General features: G+C 43.0%; 1 protein-coding gene across 1 annotated transcript in view; it reads right to left on the bottom strand.

Moving 5' to 3' along the window:
* Positions 1-21887, bottom strand: part of LOC132869643 (uncharacterized) — an 84461-nt gene extending 62574 nt beyond the window's left edge. Inside the window, exons 1-3 of the mRNA XM_060902935.1 lie at positions 21632-21887; positions 2173-2481; positions 179-487 (exon numbers count right to left, since the gene is read on the bottom strand). Coding sequence (XP_060758918.1) covers positions 179-487; positions 2173-2481; positions 21632-21887 — 874 coding nt within the window. The remainder of the gene's footprint in view (positions 1-178; positions 488-2172; positions 2482-21631) is intronic.
* Positions 21888-24703: the final 2816 nt, after the last annotated feature.

Raw genomic sequence — 24703 nt, 5'->3', positions numbered from 1 at the left:
AGAGAGAGAGAGAGAGAGAGAGAGAGAGAGAGGTTTTATTTTATGTTTTATGAAGACTCTCTCTCTCTCTCTCTCAACATTTAATTAAACTTAAAATAATTATGTAATTAAATTATTGAAATTAATAAGGCTAAAAATGTAATTAGTTGCATTCTATTTTCTAAATAAATGAGTTTACCTGAGCAGGTGACTCCAGCATCTTCATGATGACCACAGTCATTTACACCCCACCCTTGTGATCTACAGTTCTTCAGTGTCGACTCTGATCCATTACACACCAGATCACTCATCCAGATTGGTCCTGATCCCGCTCCAAAGTGAGCCTCATCCCACACACTTCCAGGCTCCCCACAGCGCAGCTCTCCACACACCACTGCAGCATCATCCAGATCCCAGCCACGACCACACACTGTTCCCCACTGACCCTCCTGAAGAACCTCCACTCTCCCAGCACAGCGACTTCCACCATTCACCAACCTCACACTGTCTGAGAGAGAGAGAGAGAGAGAGAGAGAGAGAGAGAGATCTTTTATTTTGTTTTATGAGGACTCTCTCTCAACATTTAAAGGATAAGGCAACTTTTGTACAAAATCACCACAAATAGATAGATAAATATATAAAGTAATCGATCATGGAATTTATAGAGAAAGAACAGACCGCATAACAGTATCTTTGAACTTTTAATAATATGGGCTTAAGAGGAGTCGAAGTTGGAGGAGGCAGCCATTTTGAGATTGTGGGCAACTATAAACCAACCAGAATCTTTCGTTAATGTGCCTCCCTCTGATGTGACATCACTGGGCCCATGAAAACAGTGTTTACAAACAGATCACTGTAGGAGTCCCGGCGGGTGGCTTGTATTCAATCTCTAAAATCTAAACTTTTTGCGCGTACTAGAAACATTTTTCGACTTTGGACAATACCACGTGAAAGAGAAGGATGCCACAGTGCTCAGCTTTTGATTGCCACGTTAATTCCGGGCAGAAAGAGGATGGAGTTTCTTTACATGGTTTTCCACTCAAGCGACCGCCATTATTGAAGCAGTGAGTGCACAATCTCGGAAGGAAGAATTTCAAGCCAACATCTAGTTCTAGAGTGTGTTCTAAACACTTTCTCCCGAGTTGTTATGAACGTAATCTGTACGCGGAACATCTCGCCTCACTAGCATTTATGGTCAGTAAGACACTTTGTTTACTCACACCAACAGTAGGCTTATAACTGCATGACTAGAGCTACCATAACTGATTATATATCTAAGCGATCTATTGTTATTATATGTAGATACTGATGTTATGATGGGGGATTATTACAACATCGAATTGTTAACACTATATCTACTAGTGAATGTAGCACTAGCCCTATGTATTCGGCCGGGTATCGTTGACTTAGATACACGATACACGGCCGAATACATGAAACTGTATTAGAAACATAATCTAACATACTGAAAATGCTACATGTACAAATAATAATCGTTATTGTAAGAAACCATCTGAATCAACGTTCACATATACTACTTTTAAGAGATCTGTCTTTCACCTGATGCATTTTCCGATGGTGCTGCAGAGGATTTTGTGCTAGGTCTCTCATGGCAGCATAAACATTCCTCTGGTCGCTGCAAAGTCGTGGTGGAACACAAGCCACACTCACACCAGTCCGTGCTTGTCAGCCGGAAAGAAATGTCTTCATCTATCTTCTGAACCCATACGACTTCGTCATCCAAATCGCTTTCTTCATTGACTGTCGTCTCTTCCTCTCCAGGTTTTCATCGAGGCTCGAACATATAGCCACCCAACTCCAAAAAATCGGTGTCAGTATCGCTTGCACACGAACTCGCGCTATTGCTATCACTCACCATCTTTTATGAAAGGTGGTCAGTGGTGGGCTGCGTGACGTCACGCAGTAGATCAATATGGCGGAACGCATCTAAGCTGAGCTCAGTGCAAGCCCATATTATTAAAAGTTAAAAGATACTGTTATGCGGTCTGTTCTTTCTCTATAAATTCCATGATCGATTACTTTATATATTTATCTATCTATTTGTGGTGATTTTGTACAAAAGTTGCCTTGTCCTTTAATTAAACTTAAAGTAATAATGCAATTAAATTGGTGAAATTAAGCATGTTCATTATTTAATTAGTTGCAATCTATTTTCTAAATAAATGAATTTACCTGAGCAGGTGACTCCAGCATCTTCATGATGACCACAGTCTTTTACACCCCACCCTCGTGATCTACAGTTCTTCAGTGTCGACTCTGATCCACCACACACCACATCACTCATCCAGATTGGTCCTGATCCCGGGCCAAAGTGACCGTATTGTGGTGCATTTACAGGCTCTCCGCAGCGCAGCTCTCTACACACCACTGCAGCATCGTCCAGATCCCAGTCATCACCACACACTGTTCCCCACTGACCATCATGAAGAACCTCCACTCTCCCAGCACAGCGACTTCCACCATTCACCAACCTCACACTGCCTGAGAGAGAGAGAGAGACAGAGAGAGAGAGAGTGTGTGTGTGTGTGAGAGAGAGTGTGTGAGAGAGAGAGTGTGTGTGAGAGAGAGAGTGTGTGAGAGAGAGAGTGTGTGTGTGTGAGAGAGAGAGAGTGTGAGAGAGTGTGTGTGTGTGTGTGAGAGAGAGAGAGTGTGTGTGAGAGAGTGTGTGTGTGAGAGTCCTCATAAACCATACCATCAAATAAAACCTCTCTCTCTCTCATGCACACACACTTTGTCTTTCTCACACACAAACACACACTTTCTCTCTGTCATTCTCTCTCTCTCTCACACACACACACACACACACACACACACACACACACACACTCTCTCTCTCTCTCTCTCTCTCTCTCTCGTTTGCGCATATGCGGAGTGAGTGTTGGAGCGACCTGTGAGTTGTGAGAGGAAGCCTCTTTGGCATATTCTTAATTCTCTATCTTTTGTACGTCCTTTTTATGTGTTTTGGTGGCTTGTTTTTTTTTTTGTTTGTTTGTTGTTAAACTCTACAGACACGGGCCCTGTACTACGAACGGAGGTTAACCTACCCAGAAGTAACCCAGGGTTCCCCCGCTAAACCGGGGTTGACAAAACCTGGTTATCTTGTTTGGGGTTAAACGGTACTACCAGGCCCAGCGCCAGGAACAGTTAACTAAGGGGGCAATTAGAAATCGCAAGGGGGCAAATATTTTTCATATAGTGTGTAGTAGTGATGGCGGTCTGACAACGTGTTTCAAACAATTAACTGCGCCAACCACAAAACCACAGCCCCGAAGGTTGCTTTAGTCCGGGAAAATCATGTGACATATTACCAGGGCAGTTGCGCTTTATCAGCCCCCGTGCCCATCTGTTAACCCTCCCCTCCGATTTTCTCACAGACACGCGTTACAACTAGAAAGATGCCAAACATAAAGCAACACACACAAACCTACAGGCAAGTCCTTTACATTTAAAATACATACAAATAGCTCCGCGGCATGAAAACAAACCATCAATGCAAGTCTAAGGTACTTGGCTCGGCGGCCAAAATCATAATTTAAAAAAAATCAACAGACCCCGCGGCTGCACCAGTAATAGCCTTCCTGACTCGCACCGAGTCAACGCTAACCACTTAATCCGCGATCCCAGTTTAGGCGTGTAGGGGACTAAACACTCTGAAGTGATGAATTTTCACCCCCGCTGCATGGGGGGTGACGTCAATGACACATATTCTTACGCTATTTGCGCACAAAGCGGACCATATATGAACACAAACACCAACATAAACGGAGATAAACTTAGCCGACAAAGAAAGAAAATGGATTCACAATATTGTGATTGAATTCGTTTAATTCGGAGGAGGAAAGACTACTCCCATAAACTTGACTGCATATTACAGGATATTGCAGAGACAGTGCACTTGTAAGTGTGCATGTAAAACCCCCTCCCGCACGACCCCTCCCCCTGTCCTTATCACAGGTGTGCACGGCTGTGTCAGCATTTCACACATACACCCACAATAACTAGTCCCCAGTAGTTAGGATAGATACATATGTCTAAAACAGGGTTAATATTAAATTCAGGCTTTTTGAAATAATCCTACCTTAATACAGTGCAATTCTACGATTGCAACGTAAGAATCATAACAACCAGTCAGATTTGTTCTACCGTGCCAGTTTTAGTAGTGATTTATGTGAAATGTATTTTTATGCAATGTGCAACCACTTAATATTTCGTATTTGAAAATGCAAATTATTAATACGTCTATAATACATTATATTTTCATAAGAAAACAATTAAGTGATCTGAGTCTCCGTTGAGGGGGCGGGGCTGTAGCCACGAGGTGGCGACGCCCCCTTTCGCCCCCCCATGGCGCCGGGCCTGGGTACTACGACGCCAGTTATGAAGTTGATTTGTTGAACCTGGTTTAACCTAATCAGGGTTAATGCGCGTTCACGTTAAAGGGGAGGTTATCAGCGCAAATCCCCACTGTTCACAATGGCACGGTCGCCGTACTTCACGGAGGAAGAATGCGCTGTCATAATGCAAAGCTACGAGGAGTTCAAAACAACATTAAGAGCAAAATCTAACACAGCGGCTGCCAATAAGGAGCGGCAAGCATGTTGGCAACGAATTGCCGATCGGGTAAATGCGCAAGTACATTCTCCCCTCTACATGTTCCAGAACAGAAGTATAGGATGAGAGAAAGCTTCATGATCAATCACAAGTCACAGAAAATGGTCCTTCGACATGGCCCCAGTCATATATAGCTTGTTTAATGTCCGAAAAATCCTGAATAAAATTTGGTATGGTAAATTCATGGAGTAGCCTACTTAAGCTGATATGTGCACAGAGTCACATGAATTAGGATGACTGACTGTTCAGTCCCTTTGACTAAGTTGGTGTCGGTCCTGTGAACATTTCAGAGGCAACAGCAGCACCAAACGCACCTGGCAACAGGTGAAAATGAAATATAAAAACATCATTCATAATGGTGTGTGTGTGCGCATGCAAGCAAGCAAGCATTCATTTGCCTTTTATTTTTTCAAGTTTTATCTGTTTGCCTAATAGTTCAAATTGTTTTGTATATAGTTTATAATGTTGTTGTGTGATATTAATGATAATATTTTGGGAAAACTACTTTGCACGGACGTTCATTTAATTTATTCTATCGTCATTTTGTTTGTTCTATTTTTGTGTATTTTATTTATTTATCTGTTTGTCTAGTTGTATCTATTTTTCTAATAATATATTTTTTGCATTAATAGTTTGTTTTTTTCTATTAAAATGTTCTTGTGTTATATTTATTGTAGTTGTATCTATTTTGTATCTCAGACTTAAATATTTTTGTAAAACAAGTGTTTTTCTATAAAATATTCTTGCGTTCTTGATAACTATGTTCTTGAGTGGGTGTTTTTTTTTAACAGAAAAGCCGTTCTGCATGGACATTCATTGAAGCCCTCATTGTTTTTTAATGGTTATTTATGAGTGTTTAGGGGTTACAATAATGTAAGTCTAGGTTGGTTTATATAAAAGGTATGTCCAGAAATATTGATGTCACTGTCTAAGCAGAGGGATCTGGCTTCTTTAGACGCTGTCTTCTTAAAACTGAATAAATATTTAAAAAGAGCCAAATGAGCCAGTCTTTTGAACGGCTCTTTTCAAAGAACGGATCAAAGATGCGGATCCCATAAAGAGCCATAAATCCCATCTCTAATCTGCGCTCCGATATCGCACGGGTCATCCAGGTACGCTGGCATTGTCTCTAGAGGAAACGTCGGTGGAGAGGTGGTGTTTAAAAAGGGTGTGGTTAATCGGAAACCTCGGGTTAACCAAGAACATAACCTGAGACGGGCAGGTTTGAGATGCAGCGTAAGTTGCCATGGCAGCATACCTCGGTTTGAACATAGCCAACTTTCGTAGTATGGGTTAATCGGGAAGTTACGCTGCACGTGATCAAGTTACTCTCGAAGTTACCTTGGTAAGCCAGAAAACCCGCTTCGTAGTACAGGGCCACGGTAGATTGTTTTTTGTTGATGTTATTTGTGTAGATTGCTCTCCCGCGGAGTCAGTAACCAGCCTGGGCTGGGGGCGTGGCTGGAGGCGTGGCTGCCATGTGAGCAATGGAGTTCGAGTCTCACAAGACAATATGGTGTAAAAGTTCAGTGTTCTGCGAGTGTTGAAGAGTGTGTTTTGGCCATCGGTAGAGTTTTTGGTCATGAGTTTATTAAATCGACCTCGCGCATGAACAACGCAGTTGTGGTTTTTCTCGGTGCGGTTGAGAAAGCTAGAGAGGTGATTGCAGCAGGTGTAGTCCTTAATGACATGCTCACACCTGTTCTTCCACTTAGTTCTCCCTCCAGAAAAATTATCATCTCCAACGTCCCCCTTTTATTAGTGATAAACTGATAGAGAGTAATCTACAGCGGTATGGCAGGCTGGTCTCTTCTATAAGGAAGATCTCGCTGGGGTGTAAATCACCGCTCCTGAGGCATGTGGTCTCCTTTAGGAGGCAGGTGGATATGTGTTAGGTTTATATAAGTATTATTCTTGACCAAGAAGGCAGTAAGTTATTAAAATGGTGACAAAATTAATGATTAATTTCGGTTCAGTTGAAATGACCTTCTGTCTCGGCTGGACATTGTTTGGGAACATTTTGTTTATTTTGATATGAGATGTTTTTCGTATAACAGGGATTCTTGAGATAAGGGACAAAACCTGTCCGGGAGATAAAACTCATTGTAATGATTAAAATGTGTTTAGAAAATGTCAAATAACTTGATTAAACAATGAAACAACAACATATATATACTACAAAATGTTAATTAATGTTTTTTTACACATATATTGTATTTTAAATAGCCTAGTGTGCTGCCTGAACCTAAAAATATCCATGTCCGAAAGCACGTTTCATGACTTCACAATACTTAAATAATTGTTTAAAGTACATTAAAACAAACAAAATTGCTACTGTGATCATGTATTTTAAATGAATATTCAACCTGCGTAGGAACCAACCATTTAAAAAATATATATTTATGTACTTTTTACGGGATTGAAATCGTGTCCGGACTTTCTGTCAACACCATAAGATTTTTCTAAAAACGCAAAAAATCAGGCATTATAGTGGCCAACTCACATTCTAAGGATCCCTTTTCTGCTCCCTGTGTGGTGGACATGCCATGAGGGCTCTGCTCTGGTAAGTTAATATTTCACATATTTGTCTTAAATTATCTTCTTTTACAAAACCACCTATGTCACAACCATAGAGTGTCAACACCATGGTCGATAAAATTCAAGGTTTATGTGATTTTATTCAGAAATAAAAGTTTAATCTAACTTTATTTTGGAGGCCTAAGCAGCTGGTGAAAAACAAGATGGCTCCTGCAAAGAAAACACATGTTATGATGAAAAGTTGAAGATTTCGTCAACTCCGTAAGACTCCATCAGACGTCAACTCCATAAGAAAATTTGTCTTATGGAGTTGACCACTTAACTTATGGTGTTGACAAATGGGACTTGAATGTATTATTTACCTATTTAATTACATTTTATACATTGACATTGTAGTTTTATTATTTTATATTTTAATAACATACATTCATTCAATATGAAATACACAGAAGATAATTATTTCTTTTGTAATACTGAATTCAGTCTGTATGTACTGTGTGTGTGCGCGCACGTGCGTGCGTGTGTGTGTTCATTATGTGAGAAATAAGTAAGTTACAATACAATACACGTTATGTTTTCCATTTAAGGTGCTTAAATAACGAAGAGCTTTTGTATTATTTGAACAATCATATTTGACGCGGTACGCGGTGGTCCGGACTACCGTTGTGGTCCGGACCACGCCGTTTTCAGGTGTGGTCCGGACCACCAAGTTCAGAAGACAAATAAAAAGTCTTACTGTGATGTTGCATGGTTTCATAACCACCCTGAGACGTAATGACGAAAGTTGGTAAAATTATTTTTCACTTCCCTCGTGGCAGCTCCCGCTTTTTTACATGCGTTAGAACTGGTATCTTTTATTGCGCGTGTGTTTTACGCATGCATTTCTCTTCCGGTTTGAGAAAAAATAACAAATGATGTACGACTTTGTAAAAAAACTCGTATTAAATGACAAACACAGTATGATTTTGGTAAGTTTTTATTTATATCGTAATATAATACAGCATACGGTGAACCGGACCACAATCCAGGAAAAATAATTAATTAATGCCCTCGTTTTGTATGGAAAATACGGTGATCCGGACCACCGCGTACCGCGTCATTTGTTGAATATGGTATAATTATTATTATGCTGATTTCAATCTGCCTATTATAAGGAAAGTAAGTCAAGTACACACATGTATACATGTACATGTTTTGAGTCTCTCTCTCTCTCTCTCCCCCCTCTCTCTATATATAGTATATATAGAGAGAGAGTCTCAAAACATGTATACATGTGTGTACTTGACTTACTTTCCATATATATATGTGTGTGTGTGTGTGTGTGTGTGTGTGTGTGTGTGTGTGTGTGTGTGTTCTTCACTAAATACAACATTCAAAGGCTGAATTACTGAATGTTCTGAATGTTCTTTGTCCATGATCCACATATTTGATGAGATGGACTGTTCAAGAGATTAGAAAAGTCTACTGCCCAGTTACTGTTTTTAAAGTGGGTGTGAGTGCAAAAAAAATGAGTTTTTGAAGTTCAATGGTCATGGTAAATGAAGTTATACCCTGTTCTCTTCTAATCCGTCAACACCGTAAGATGTGTGTCAACTCCATCAACAGCTCGTCAACTCCATAAGATGAGTTTTCTTTTCATTTTGGTTTTTAAAAGGAGATTTTATTATATTGTCTCAGATTATCTCAATAAAAACACTGCATTTCCTAAATGAATTTGTAATTTTTATATAGCTGAATACCATTGTCTGTTTTTTAGATTAAAAACTAAATGTCAAAATGTATATTTCCCCACTAATAATAAGCGATAGCTCCATAATTTATTTATTTTAAGTAATCATAGTAGTTTGAAAATGTGGATAGATCAGCACAGATTAAAATTATCTCCAATATTCAAAAGAACTGCAATAATTTTATTCAAAATACATATTTTCTAGGTTTCTGTGTGTCTTATGGTGTTGACAAAATTCCATGCTTGTCCAGCAATCATGACAAAAATGTTAAAAATGTTAAACCTGGGAGATTGTATTTTGACAGCATTAAAAGGCCAACATCTGGGGCAACTATAATATATAAATATATTTTGGAAAAAATCAACATTTTATTTTTAGAAATTAAAAACCCATTTTATCCCTTGTCTCAAGAATCCCTGATAATTGTCTTTGTTTAGGTTTCTTATAACATATCTTTGTTGAAAGATTCCGTATGTACGTAAGCAATGACCTTGTTATGATTATTTGACCTGCCCCAAGATCAAGCTGCTCACTTGCTCGCAAGTCAAGCACACACACATACATCTGAACATTCCATCAGAACAGTGATGTAATTAAAATGTGACCTGCTCACACACACACATAGACACAGATATCAAAATGATGTCACTCACTCACACCCTCCCATAGACACACACACACACACACACACACACACACACACACACACACATGATTTGTTATAAAAGGTGTTTGTAATCTTTCATCTTTGGCGAGAATACTGTGAATTAAACAGCAGTGAAACCGATCTCTGTTTTTTTTGCGGTGTTCCGTCCCAGAATTCTGCAGGTGGTACGAGGGCGGGGGTCCCGAGAAATTGAGCTGACCGTTAAGTTGACCGATTGACAGTTTCCAACTGGGTGACCCTAACAATATGGTGCTGGAAAATGATGAGGAGGACTTAAATTTGACCATGAAGTTTAAGGTAGGGGGGTTTGATTATGTGGTTTTTGCTATGTCTGACACCGTATTGCGGTGCTTTCACTGTGGTGTGTCGGGTCACGTCTTTCGCGATTGCCTGCGAAAACAATGAGACAGCACCGATCAGCCACCTAAAGGCTCAGCTGAGGAAAATGTGCCCAATACCTCCACAGCTGGTCCCTCCGCAACTGGTACCTCCACAGCTGGTCCCTCCGCAACTGCTTCCCCACCAGCGCCCCCACCGGACTCCCCGGCCGTGGATGAGAATGTGTTGGCGCACAGAGCCGGGGGAGAGGAGTCTGAGTGTGGCACTGGCTGGTCTGAGGCCAAACTGATGGATCTCTCCACAGAGAGTCCTGTAGCTGCAGATGGCGGCTCTCATCTAGCAGAGCCCAACATTATCAATACAACAGTGAGTGACATGATCACTAAAGAGTTGGATGCTCTAAATCGCACTACAACAGTTAATGAGCATGACATTACAGATCCTTCTGATGTACAAACAGTAGAAACGGTGCATAGATTTAAGGTTCTGTTCAAAAGAAAAGAAGTTGAGCGTGTTGATTGCAACCCCAGTAAAATGAAGAAAGTTGGTGAGGTTTGTGTTGACTATGAGAGTGATGATGACTCACTGTGCTCTAACATGTCAGACAGTTCGCTGGGAGACCTCAGTGCGCCTGGCGGTGAAGCACCAGTCCAGTATAAAGCTGAGGAAATAAGCCGCTTTCTATGTGAGACTAAAGGACAGTGTCATGTTGAGGTGGAGCATTATTTTCCTGATCGGTGTCAGTTTATCAATGATGTCGCCTGCTTGTTGAGAGAGCATGCTTTCACCATGAAGGAGGCTGCTCACCTTCGAAAATTTCTGACTAGGCTTCGGAAAAAGGTTCGAGAGGAGTCCCCACCCCCACCCATATAATGTTTTGATGGCGAATACACTTAATGTTGGTATTCTGAATTTAAACAGTGCCAGAGACGCAATGAAAAGGTTGACATTGATCGATTTTATCAATTTAAAACGAATAAATGTTATGATACAGGAAACACACAGTGACCAAACCAATGAAGTAGACTGGAGGAAAGAGTGGAATGGTCAAATCTTCTTCAGTCATGGGTCCTCCGTAAGTGGGAGTGTGGCAGTTTTGTTCTCTAAGGACTCTCTTCCGCCCTCCTGTCATGTGCAGGAATTTGTGAAGGGTAGACTTTTGATGGTAAAGGCATGTTTTGAAAAAGCACCATGTTTTTTGTTAATGTTTATGCACCAACGAGTGGGGCTGAGAGAGTGGTGTTTTTCAGCAAAGTTACTGAGGTGTTAAAAGATTTGAATTCTGAGCCTCTTTTGTTCATGGGGGTGACTTCAATTGCACTGTGGATGCTAGGATGGACAGGAATCACCTAGAGCCACATGCTCCCTCCCAGCATGCTCTTATCCAGTTGATTAATACCCATGATCTGCAAGACTCATGGAGAACCATGCATCAAGGTGTCAGACAATACACCTGGTCACACAGTTGAGGGAATTATATTTCCCTTGCCAGATTGGATAGATTTTATATTCATAAGGATCATCTCAACATCTTAAAGTCGTGGAACATCATTCCAACTGGTTTCTCTGATCATTGCGCACTTACTTGTAGTGTATGTGTTAAGCCCTTTAAGTCTAGAAGTGCTTATTGGTGTTTTAATATGTCCCTCTTAGAGGATATTTTTTTCAAAGACACCTTTATTTTCTTTTGGGAGACCTTTAGACAAAAAAAGGGTTTTTTTTTTCTTCTTGTGCACAGAGGCAATTCTAGAGTCTGTTGTGGCCCCAAGCAAAAATTTCCATGGGGCCCTTCTGACCAGTGTTCATCACCAATCTGTTATAAATAATCTGACACCAACGAAAAATGTCCCCTCCTAGAACTGCCACCTTATTGTGGTGGAGGGGTTTGTGTGCTTGAATGATCCTAGGAGCTATGATGTCAGGGGCATTATGCCCCTGTCAGGGTTTCCCAAGACAGACAGGTCCTAGGTGACAGGCCAGACCAAGAGCAGTTCACCAAAACCCTTATGGAGAAACAATCGAGGACCATGACGGTGCCCAGTATGGTGCAGCCGGGGCCCCACCCTGGAGCCAGGCCTGGGGTTGGGGCTCATATGCGAGCGCTTGGTGGCCGGGCCTTTGCCCATGGGGCCCGGCCAGGCTCAGCCCGAAGAGGTGACGTGGGCCCGAACTCCTGTGGGTTCACCACCCACAGAGGTAGCAGTAGGGGACTGGTGCAGTGTGGACTGGGTGGCAGTCGAAGGCAGGGGCCTCGACGACCTGATCCATGGACACAGCGGCTAGCTGTTGGGACATGGAATATCACTTCGCTGGGGGGGAAAGAGCCTGAGCTTGTGCGGGAGGTTGAGAGGTACTGGCTAGAGATAGTCGGGCTCACCTCCACGCACAGCTTGGGCTCTGGAACCCAGCTCCTTGAGCGGGGCTGGACTCTCCACTTCTCTGGAGTCGCCCATGGTGAGTGGCAGCAGGCTGGTGTGGGCTTGCTTATAGCTCCCCAGCTCAGCCGCCATGTGTTGGAGTTTACCCCAGTGAACGAGAGGGTCGCCTCTCTGCGCCTTTGGATTGGGGAGAGGGCTCTTGCTGTTGTGTGTGCCTACGGGCCGAATAGCAGTATAGAGTATCTGGCCTTCTTGGAGTCCCTGGGAGAGGTACTGAGGGGTGCTCAGACTGGGGACTCCATTGTGCTACTGGGGGACTTCAATGCTCACGTGGGCGACGACAGTGACAGCTGGAGGGGCGTGGTTGGGAGGAACGGCCTCCCTGATCTGAACCCGAGTGGTGTTTTGTTATTGGACTTCTGTGCTAGTCACGGTTTGTCCATAACAAACACCATGTTCGAGCATAGGGGTGTCCATAAGTGCACGTGGCACCAGGACACCTTAGGTCGGAGGTCGATGATAGACTTTGTTGTTGTTTCATCTGATCTCTGGCCCTATGTCTTGGACACTTGGGTGAAGAGAGGGGCTGAGCTGTCAACTGATCACCACCTGGTGGTGAGTTGGATCCGCTGGCAGAGGAGGAAGCTGGACAGATCTGGCAGGTCCAAACGTATGGTGAGGGTCTGCTGGGAACGTCTGGCTGAGCATTCTGTCAGGGGGGTCTTTAACTCCCACCTCTGGGAGAGCTTTTCCCAGCTTCTGAGGGAGGCGATGGACATTGAGTCTGAGTGGACCATGTTCTCTACCTCCATTGTGGATGCAGCTGTTCGGAGCTGTGGCCGCAAGGTCTCTGGTGCCTGTCGTGGTGGCAATCCCCAAACCTGGTGGTGGACACCAGAAGTAAGGGATGCCGTCAAGCTGAAGAAGGAGTCCTATCAGGCCATGTTGACCTCCAGGACTCCTGAGGCAGCTGATGGGTATCGGCAGGCCAGGCGTGCCACAGCTCTGGCAGTTGCGGAGGCAAAAACTCGGAACTGGGAGGAGTTCAGGGAGGCCATGGAGAAGGACTATCGGTCGGCCTCGAAGAAATTCTGGCAAACCATCCGGCGCCTCAGGAGGGGGAAGCAGTACTCTGCCAACACTGTTTACAGTGCAGGTGGGGAGCTATTGACCTCGACTGGGGACATTGTCGGGTGGTGGAAGGAATGCTTTGAGGATTTCCTCAATCCCACAGTCATGTCTTCCATTGAGGAGACTGAGGCTGATGACTCAGAGGTGGACTCGTCCATTACCCAAGCCGAAGTCACTGAGGTGGTTTGCAAGCTCCTCAGTGGCAAGGCACTGGGGGTGGATGAGATCCACCCTGAGTATCTCAAGTCTCTGGATGTTGTGGGGCTGTCTTGGTTGACATGCCTCTGCAACATCACGTGGCCGTCGGGGACAGTGCCTCTGGAGTGGCAGACTGGGGTGGTGGTCCCTCTTTTTAAGAAAGGGGACCGGAGAGTGTGCTCCAATTATAGGGGAATCACACTTCTCAGCCTCCCAGGGAAGGTTTACTCCAGGGTACTGGAGAGGAGAATTTGACCAATAGTTGAACCTCAGATCCAGGAGGAACAATGCGATTTTCGTCCTGGTCGCGGAACACTGGACCAGCTCTATACCTTTCATAGGGTGCTCGAGGGTTCATGGGAGTTTGCCCAACCAGTCCACATGTGCTTTGTGGATCTGGAGAAGGCATTCGACCGTGTCCCACGTGGTATTCTGTGGGGGGTGCTTCGGGAGTATGGAGTTCGGGGCTCTTTGCTAAGGGCTGTCCGGTCCCTGTACGAACGGAGCAGGAGTCTGGTTCGCATTGCCAGCAGTAAGTCAGACCTGTTCCCAGTGCATGTTAGACTCCGGCAGGGCTGCCCTTTTCACCGGTTCTGTTCATAATTTTTATGGACAGAATTTCTCGGCTCAGCCAGGGGCCGTAAGGAATCCTGTTTGGGAACCACAGGATTTCATCTCTGCTTTTTGCGGATGATGTCCTGTTGGCTTCTTCAAACCAGGACCTTCAGCATGCACTGGGGCAGTTTGCAGTCGAGTGTGAAGTGGCTGGAATGAGAATCAGCACCTCCAAGTCCGAGGCCATGGTTCTCGACCGGAAAAGGGTGGCTTGCCCTCTCCAGGTTGGTGGAGAAGTCCTGCCTCAAGTGGAGGAGTTTAAGTATCTCGGGATCTTGTTCACGAGTGAGGGAAGGATGGAGTGTGAGATCGACAGGCGGATCGGTGCAGCCTCCGCAGTGATGCGGTCGCTTTACCGGTCCGTCGTGGTGAAGAAGGAGCTGAGCCAAAAGGCGAAGCTCTCAATTTACCAGTCGATCTACGTTCCAACTCTCACCTATGGTCATGAGCTTTGGGTAATGACCGAAAGAACAAGATCGCAGATACAAGCGGCCGAAATGAGTTTCCTTTGCAGGGTGGCTGGGCGCTCCCTTAGAGATAGGGTGAGAAGCACAGTCACTCGGGAGGAGCTCGGAGTAGAGCCGCTGCTCCTCCACATTGAGAGGAATCAGCTGAGGTGGCTCGGGCATCTTTTTCAGATGTCTCCTGGATGCCTTCCTGGGGAGGTGTTCCAGGCATGTCCCCCCGGGAGGAGGCCCCGGGGAAGACCCAGGACACGCTGGAGGGGCTATGTCTCTCACCTGGCCTGGGAATGCCTTGGTGTTCTTCCCGTGGAACTGGCCGAGGTTTCTGGGGAAAGGGAAGTTTGGGCTTCCATGCTTAGACTGCTGCCTCCGTGACCCAGCCCCGGACAAAGCGGAAGAAGACGAGACGAGACAACGAAAAATGTATGAAACCAAAGTTTTTTAAATTCCAAATGTGAAAATACAATGGTAAAGAACAATAAAAACAATAAAAAACAAAATAAATAAGCCCTCAGGCCCCGACTCTCGGAGGGCCCCTGGGCCAGGGGGCCCCAAGCAGTTGCCTGCCTTGCCTGTTCACAAGCTGTGCGTCTGCTTGCGCAGCTTTTGGGACTATGGGAAGGTTCAAATTAAGTTATTCTGTCAACAGTATACTTGCAATGCTACCAAGTGTTGAAATGTTATTTCTTCATTACAAGTTTTGGAAAACGAGATTGCAGATCTTCACAATTCAATAACACTGGCAGGAAATAAGGAACGTGTTCAACTTTTTGAGGAGAAGAAGGACAGATTGAAAGATTTGCTGGGTGTTAGGGCACAGGGGGCACTTGTGCACTCCTGTTTCAAAAATGTCAGTTTAATGGACCCTCCATCTAAGTTTTTTTTTTTTTTTTTAACTTGGAAAGGAGAAGTGGCCAGAGCAGGATAATGCATACTCTGAGGTCTGAAACAGGTCAAGAGCTGTCTGAGCCTGCACAGATACGCAGTTACACATGATTGTTTTATGCAAAGTTGTATGACAGTGAGTTGTTGCTTGACGACTCACTGTCCAGTGCTTTTCTTAATCACCTGCCCAGAGTGTGCCCACATGGATGCAAAGAAACTTGCTTATGATGGACTGACACCCTTTTACAAAAGCCTTTTTAGGGCCTGGGGACTGTTTAATCATCAGTGGGCAGGAGAATTATCCTCTGCCTACTGGATGCTTGAAGAGCCTATTGTGTTTGGTTTACGTTTTGATGTGTCCGGTAATGACATGCCTGGCCTCACAGCTTTGCTGTGTGCAAAAAGAGCATTGCAATTATGGCAAATTGTTGTTAAGGCTGGCTGCGATTTACAAAATGCCCAGGCAGTAGCCTCTTTCTTGGGTGTAAGGTCTGAGAGATATGTAGAGAAATTTCTTGACAAGCTTACTGGGGTCTTAAGCTGCCAGGAGAAAAGACTTCTGGAAGAGTGTGGCGAGAACAGCACTCAACGCAGTGACAAAAGTGCTCTGCCAAATATCTGTCTCTCACCTGCTTTGAAAGAATGTGGTCATGCTAGTCCCCTGTTAATTTTCAGGAAATCTGACCGAATGCTTTTATACTCAGTTCCTGGGAAGGTTCTGTACAAAAACCTGGTAAAGGTGTTGAATAAGGATGTTCTGAAAGGGAGAATGGACACTGTGTGGAGGGATGAGCTCGGCATTGATGATCAGATTAAGCCTGTGAGGAGAGTTTTATAAAAGCCTCCACTAACTAAGAGAACTGGTGATCTTCAGTGGAGGATCTTGCATGGTGCTATTGCTGTAAATGCCATGCTGTCTGTGTTGAATCCTGCGATGAGTGATGCGTGTCCCTTCTGTGCCGAAAGGGAGACACTTTTTCACTGTTTTATGGACTGTTGCAGGCTTTCTTTTTTATTTTGTTTGTTAAGTCTTTTGTTTTCTTCTTTTGGAGTTGTTTTCACCAAACATGGTTTTATTCTTTGTTTTTTTTTTATAATCAAAAGCAAAAATCAAAGTGTGAACTGATGAATTTCGTTGTTGGTCAGGCCAAACTTGCAATTTCCCTCAGCAGAAAAAAACAGGTGCAGCAAAAGGCTGGAGACGATGTTGTCGCTGTTTTTAAGAATTTAGTCACGTCAAGAATAACCATTGATTTTTATTTTTGCAAACTAATGAGAGCAATGGAGGAGTTCAAAGAGAAATGGTATTGTGTTGGTACTTTTTGCTCTGTCACAGATGATGAACTTTCTTTTGCTTCTTTTTTGAATAACTAACTGTTCCGTTTTTGTTTTTGTGAATGCATGTTTTTTTTATCTCAGTTGTTGTACAATAAAGTCACTTTAAAATTCAAAATTCTCTCTCTCTCGCTCTCACACACACACACTCACACTCTCTCTCTCTCTCTCTCACACACACACACACACACACACACACTCTCTCTCTCTCTCTCTCTCTCTCACACACACACACACACACACACACACTCTCTCTCTGTATGGACTGAGTGAGTGGGTGGAGCCAGAGTGTTTGTGAGTGAGCGTTGTTTGAATGCGGCCGCTGTGTAAAATTTGCTTGTTTTCTTCTTCTACCTCTTTTTTCACTGTTTTTCGTTTGTATGCTTTGATTTTCGAGGGTCTTGTGTTTTGTTTAGTGGAATGTGTCGTGTGCTCTCTCTCTCTCTCTCTCTCTCTCTCTCTCTCTCTCTCTCTCTCTCACTCACCTGGGCATCTGCTCCTGAGCTGGGAGTTTGTCTGCCTCAGGTATGGGGAAGTTTGATTCTCTTACACAGTGTCACGCTATTAAAGTAACATCTGCCACCAGTGTTGAAGAGTGGACTTTGGCCGTAGGTGAGATTGTTGGCTGACAAAATTCTCTCTGAAGCCCGGATGAATCAAGCAGTTGTCTTGATGGAACTCTCTTGACTGATCATCGGGAAATTCATAAGAGAGCAGTTGGTTTCTGTGAGGAACTGTACAGGAGTGAAATCTCCTATGAGCAGTTCTTGACACTCCTTTTCTGGAGAATCTCCCCAAGGTTTCTAGCAAAGCTAATAAAGACCTCAGAAGGGTGCTGACCCTAGGTGAGTTGGACAAGGCCCTCCAGAGCATGGAGTGGGGCAAAGCACCGGGGATAGATGGTCTACCGGTTAACTTTATGAGTCTTTCTGGCCAGAAGCAGGTGCAGACCTACTGGCTGTGTTGAGGGACAGCTTAGCCAAGGGGCGGCTGCTACTCAGGTCTCACAGAGCAGTTTTGACTTTGCTACCTCAGAAGGAGATTTAAAGGTCATTAGATCATGGAGACCTGGCATTTGATAGGGTTGAGTATAATAACTCTGCCCTGCATCAGTTTTGCTAACTAAAAGGAGAAGGGTGTTTTACACTCGTTTTTGGTGCTGATTTCAGGAAAAATGTCAGTTTGTTTCTAGCACGTCACATTTAGTGACAAAATGTGTTCTCTATGTGAGTGATTTAAAGGCGTTTTTAGCGAGCGAGGTGACAGTCACAATAAAGAGAGATCTATGAGAAAGTCTTAACCTGTCATAGTGTAGCCAAGCCTTGTGCATATAAGGGTAGGGTTAGGGTTAACCCGAACCCTGATTATAATCATCTACTGAAGCTCAAGACCTGCAGAGAGACTGTCCCAGTGCAACCCACTCACGCAAGGCCAAGAAGAGGAAATTCACCCCTTAATTGTTTAATGTCACTGATGTGAAGATCAGGGCGCCGTAATATTTAATGAAATATATGTACAGGACATGTATCAGATTTGTCTTTCATATTGCATATATTTTTGGAGGTAATTTCCCATTTAACTATTTACTGTGCTATTATACCCAAGTTCTGCCTTATTTTAATCAATATTTCATATTCTGTATGAATATTTGAATAAATATTACTTTATAAGGGAATATCTGTAATTTTCTGCATATTGTAGAAAGCTAACATTTAGAATTACAGCAGGTATATTAAATATGCCTTTATCTTAAAAACTTGAGGTCCAGGACATTTTTGGAAAGCATTTTTGAAATCAGCTCCCTCAAATTTGGTTTGAGAGCTAGTTTTAAATGAAACAGCAGAAACTTTTTAAAAATTTGCAGGGTGGAGTTATCTTTGGAGCGTCTTGACTGCTTTTGGTTTTAATCCTGATTTTATAAATAAAATAAGAGCTCTGTACCATGACAATGAGAGTATTCTGAAAATGAATGGTGATTTGTGTGCTCCCTTTAAGGTTATTAGGGGGATTTGATAATGATGCCCCTTGTCTGGTATGTTATACTCCTTAGTGACTGAGCCTCTTTTAGTGCGATTGAGACCTAAATTGCAAGGTGTAACTCTTCCAGAATGTAAATCCTCTTTCAAGTTATCAGCTTACGTGGATGACGTGGCCATACTCATTGGAAGCCAAAGGAATGTGGACATCATGTTGGAAGTGTTTAATGATTTTAATTTTTTATCCTCTGCTAAGTTTAACTGGGGAAAAAGTGTGGCTTTGTTAGTTGGAAACTGGTCCGATGGAACACCAAGCCTCCCAGGTGGTTTAATTTGGTCCAGGGAGGGTTTTAAATATTTGGGGGTTTGTCTTGGGGATGAGAATTTTATACAGAAAAATTTTGAGAGATCGTTTAGAAGGCTAAGGGCCATCTTGGTAAATGGAGTTTTTTTTTGTTAAAAATGCATCCAACAAGGGGCGTGTTCTTATAATCAATAACCTGGTGGCATCATCCCTTTGGCACAGAATTGCCTGTATGGACCCTCCTGCACATGCATTGTTCAAAATACAAGAAGCATGAGTTAACTTCTTTTGGGACAGTCTGCACTGGGTCCCACAGAGTCTCCTTTCCCTCCCCAAAGATGAAAGTGGACAGGGGCTGGTTCACCTGCAGAGTAGGACAGCAGCTTTTCGTCTTTTGAACGGACCTGTAGACTCCAGCTGGAAAGCTGGGGCATGTGCTAGTCTAAGGACTTTCGAGGGCTTGGGTCAGGATAGGACCCTTTTCTGGATGAATCCAACTCTAATGAACCTTAACAAGCTCCATGTGTTTTATCAGAATGTTTTTAAAGTATGGAGTCTTTTAACAGGATCGAGAGCTCAGAACACAAGTTCTCTCTATTGGCTCCTGTGGGAGCCACTGATCTATGGTTCAATCTTGGATCTCATACAAGAGAAGCATTTTCCTGCACTTACAGAAGTGTTTTCCTAGGCTGGACTCATCACTCTGGGGGACCTCCTGAAGTTAGCAGGACCAGGCTTTGGGAACACTAAGGTAGTAGCTGAGCACCTGAAGATGAGATCCATCTGTGGGGTCACAAAGTTCATTTTGGAATTGCGTTCATGCTTGACAGAAGGGGGTTTAAGAATGTTGGTTCATTATTCAAGGGGTCTAATCCATCCAAATGAGTGAGATCCAGGACCTAATGTTAGTGTGTCTTCAGAAGTTTCTGGTGGTTTTTGAAGAAAGAGCATTTAGCTTTTGTGGGTCCCAATTTAGCCTCTGGAAAGGCTCTTTACAAATTGTGTGAAATCTCTAAATAAGAAGTGTCTTGACAACAGAGCTGACACACCTTGGCGTGCTGTGGTCAAACCCCAGTGGGGAGTTTCTACAAGTCACCATTCATTAAAAAGGTTGGGGATTTACAGTGGAGGATTTTACATGGTGCAGTTGCTGTTAATTCTTTTATTCATGTTGTAAATTGTGATGTGAGGCAGGAAGGCCCTTTTTGCACACTAAGGGAAACTGTGTTTCATGCTTTCATGCGGTGTGTACGACTGAAGCGTTTATTTTCCATTTTACGGAAACTGATTGGTCTTTTTAATGAAAATGTCTCAATGGAAACTTTGATCTTTGGTTGTAAATATTGAGAGAAACGACGGTATAAGTGTCAGCTGATGAATTCCATCATTGGGCAGGCTAAGATGGCTGTATATGTTAGCAGGAGGAACAAAGTGGAGCACAGTTCAGGGTACAGCAGAGTAATGGTGTTTACAACCCGGATAAAATCAAGGATTTTCAAAGATTTTCATTTCTATAAAGAAATGAAAGATCTTGAAACCTTCAAGAATATCTGGTGTCAGGAAAGAGCTGTGTGTATCGTCATAGAAGATGAGGTGCAATTTCAGAACTTATTAGAGTTTTCTGTACCGACTGATTCATGTTTCATTTCCTCTGTTATTTCTTTATTTACTTACTTGCTGATTTATTTGTTTATTAAAAAACATCTTTTTTTAACAAAATGACAAAGTGAGATTCTTTTATGTCTGTCATGTTTAAACTTTTGGGAATAAAGGAATTTGGAAATTCAAAATTCTCTCTCTCTCTCTCTCTCTCTCTCTCTCTCTCTCTCTCTCTCTCTCACACACACACACACACACACACACACACACACATGAACACAACCTTGTGTTAGTTCAGGTGTTTTTATTCACAATAAATCATGTGTAAACTCTAAACATTAATCTGGAGCTGATTTTATAACTGATGCCTCAGAAAAAAACCCTGAGGATGATGTGTGTTTGCTCATCTACAGCTTTTTAAATTCTATAACAATGAAAGTTTCACTGTTTATAAAGTTACAATGGCTCCAGGAAACTTTCTCAGATTTCATGATTAAAAATCATCCCTCCTGTTAAAGTGAGAAGTGTGTGATGTTTTAGTGTGAATAATCAGTGTGTTCTTACCTGCAGTGGAAAGACTGATTGTGGAAGAGAGAATCATAAAACTAAGACAGATTTCCATCTCCCTCCTGGCTGTACACGATGTGTTCACCTCCACTCACCCAGAGAGACGAAGAGAAATGTGTCCCCTCACTCAGCCCCTACAGAGAGAGAGAGAGAGAGAGAGAGAGAGACCAATCACACTCACTGTTACCTTATTAGAAAGACGAGAGGAAATCATCACACAGCCTCAAGAACAAATCAGACGAGGCATCTTTCATTTTCTCCATATATATCAAAATAACATCAGCGCTGATGAACAGAGCTCCTCCTCCCGGCTCTGAGGAGTGTGACTGATGAACAGAGCTCCTCCTCCTGGCTCTGAGGTATGTGACTGATGAACAGAGCTCCTCCTCCCGGCTCTGAGGTGTGTGACTGATGAACAGAGCTCCTCCTCCCGGCTCTGAGCTGTGTGACTGATGAACAGAGCTCCTCCTCCCGGCTCTGAGCTGTGCGACTGATGAAAGTCGACCACATCACACACTGATTTCAGAGAGAGGAACCACTCGGCTCTCATACAACATTAATTCCCGACAGCTGCACAGAGCAGATACACACACTGATAAACCACTGCAGCACACTGCAACTACATCAGCTACACACACACACACACACACACACATAATATGTTTTTTTAATTTATTTTATATATATATATATATATATATATATATATATATATATATATATATATATATATATATATATATAACAAATAAAACTATGTTGGCATGCCTAGATTTGATGATGCACATTTATAAACTAGTGATTGATGATGTTTGTGTTCCTGAGAATAGAATCTTTATTGTTATCGTAGAGGTACAGTCACATTTGGGTTGCAGTAAAAAAAAAAATCCTGAAATTTCCAGAATTAGAAATAAAAATATGGATGTATATAATGATGAGAATGTGGGCTGTAGAATGGTACAGCAGCTTATAGAGGTAGTCAGGGGCAGGTGAAAGGGCAATAGTGCAGTATCAGCTTGTGCGATATTGATTTATTCCTTGTCCTTGATTGAGATTTTAAAATCTGGAGATAAACGATATAATCATCCTGAACTAATGGCCGATTCATGAGCTTGGGAATCGCTTGCCAGTGTTGTGTCCAATTCAGACTCCCAGCAGAATCAGACTGCTCTTCATGTGTGTTACAAAATCTGTATAGTGAAGCTGCATATTTCCTCCAGTTTCTGTTGAGAACATGCGATGTGAGGAAAAGGACACTATGAGGCCTGCATGCATGTGAAGGGAAGTTGGATTCTGAACAGCGCACTCACAAAGTCTTCAGGTCATTAGATGCATTTAGTTTCACTGTGAGGCTCTTTGTTGGGATGTTTTGCATTATTCTGGTGGTTACTGTGGAGGACAATTAAAAATGAACTGCAATCTACCAAGAGAAGAGAAATAGCAGAAATCAGGTCCATCTGCAGGTGCACATGAAGGGGAGTCAGATTCTGCAGGGAGTCAGAATTCAGCACAACACAGGCACAAAAACAGCAAAAATAAATCCTTTCTAATTCACATCACCATTAACATTATTCATTAGAGTTGACACGTCACTGTTGGCCCATTTCATCTTTTAGGGCCACATTTTGGTCTTTTTTTCTCTTTCAGCGGAAGACTCTTTTTGGTGACATTCCAAATAATTATAATTAACTGGGCTCCTGAGGGCCACAACAGAAAAGTATTTGCCCCATCATCTGGAGGTCACTAGTTCAGATCCTGATGCTGTCATAGCCATCCGTGGCCGGAAGCCCAAGAGCTCCATGCTCTCAGGGAGGGAGGGGTGGTGTACTCTCTGACCCCTGTCTATTACAGTGACGATAGCCAATCATGGGCATCTGTGAGCTCGTGCTCATGGGCAGAGACTGTTTTCCTCTGAGTGTGTTACTCCGCCCCCTAATGTTACATCAGCAGCCACATCAAAAAGATGCAGTCGGCTGGTGTCACGTTCCTTGGAAGACACGCATGAGAGTCTTTGCTGTCCCTGATTGGTAGCTGTCATGTGACAGAGGAGACCTGTCTGGGGGTGGGAACTGACCATGACACCCCCCCGCCACACACACACACACACACACACACACACACACACACACACACACACACACTCATCTAAAATTTAATCTGGTATTATGTTAAACTTTGAATATTTAATATTTTAAGTATTATACTATTATAACATTATTATTCCATGATTATAACAATTTCTTGACTTTAAACTGAAGTTTAACATTTTTTTTCCATCAGCATTATTACACATATTCGACAGATTTGCATATTAAAAAAATCCATTCATTTTCAATGAGATATTATTTTTACAGTGCACACACACACACACACACACACACACACACACACACTAATATTATGAATAATAAAAATAAATTTTAGTTTGATTATTTATTATAATTTTCCATCCACTAGATGGCAGTAAAACACTTACAAAATGACCTTGTGTTTCATGAAATGTATTTTTCTCTGAACTGACCTGCTGAGGGCGCTGTTAGAATGTTGCTGGATGATGATGATGATGATGAGAGCTGAAATGAAGAACATTGATTATCTTGTAACAATGGCAACTGTAAAGGGGCGGGGTATATTAGGCAGTGGCAGTGCGAGCTATATATTGCACCCTGGGCAAACACACACCCCTCCCCCCATCAATCCCCACCCACTAATTTTTTGTTTGTTTGTTTTCTAAAACAAAAATTATTTGAAAAAAATTTGAAGAAAAAACATTTTTTTGTTTGTTTTCTTTCTTTTTTTGCCACAAAAATTATGATTACTGGATGACTGGGTCAGATCATCTCCACAATGGCAGGTCTTGTGGGGTGTTCCCAGTATGCAGTGGTGAGTCTCTCCCAAAAGGGGTCCAAAGAAGGAAACTGGTGAACTGGTGTGAGGGTCATGGGCACCCAAGGCTCGCTGATGCATGAGGGGAGTGAAGGCTAGACCATCTTGTCCCACCACACAGAAGAGCTCCTGTAACACAACCTGCTGAAAAAGTTCCTGCTGGCTGTGATAGAAAGGAGTCAGAACACACAGTGCATTGCAGCTTGCTGTGTTTGGGGCTGTGTAGCTGCAGACCAGTCAGAGTGCCCATGCTGACCCCTGTCCACTGCCAAAAGACCTCCAACGGGGACATGAGCATCAGAACTGGACCAAAGAGGAAAGGAAGAAGGTGGCCTGGTCTGATCAATCACATTTTCTTTTATATCATGTGGATGGCCAGGTGTGTGTCTGTGTGTGTCACTTACCTGGGTAAGATACAGTATAGCACCAGGATGCATGATGGGAAGAAGGCAAGCCGGAGGAGGCAGTGTGATGCTCTGG

This window comes from Neoarius graeffei, chromosome 21 (genome assembly GCF_027579695.1).
Source record: "Neoarius graeffei isolate fNeoGra1 chromosome 21, fNeoGra1.pri, whole genome shotgun sequence".
Taxonomy (NCBI): Eukaryota; Metazoa; Chordata; class Actinopteri; order Siluriformes; family Ariidae; genus Neoarius; species Neoarius graeffei.
Note: the sequence above shows the minus strand (reverse complement) of the source record. Positions and strands in the feature narration are given on the sequence as shown.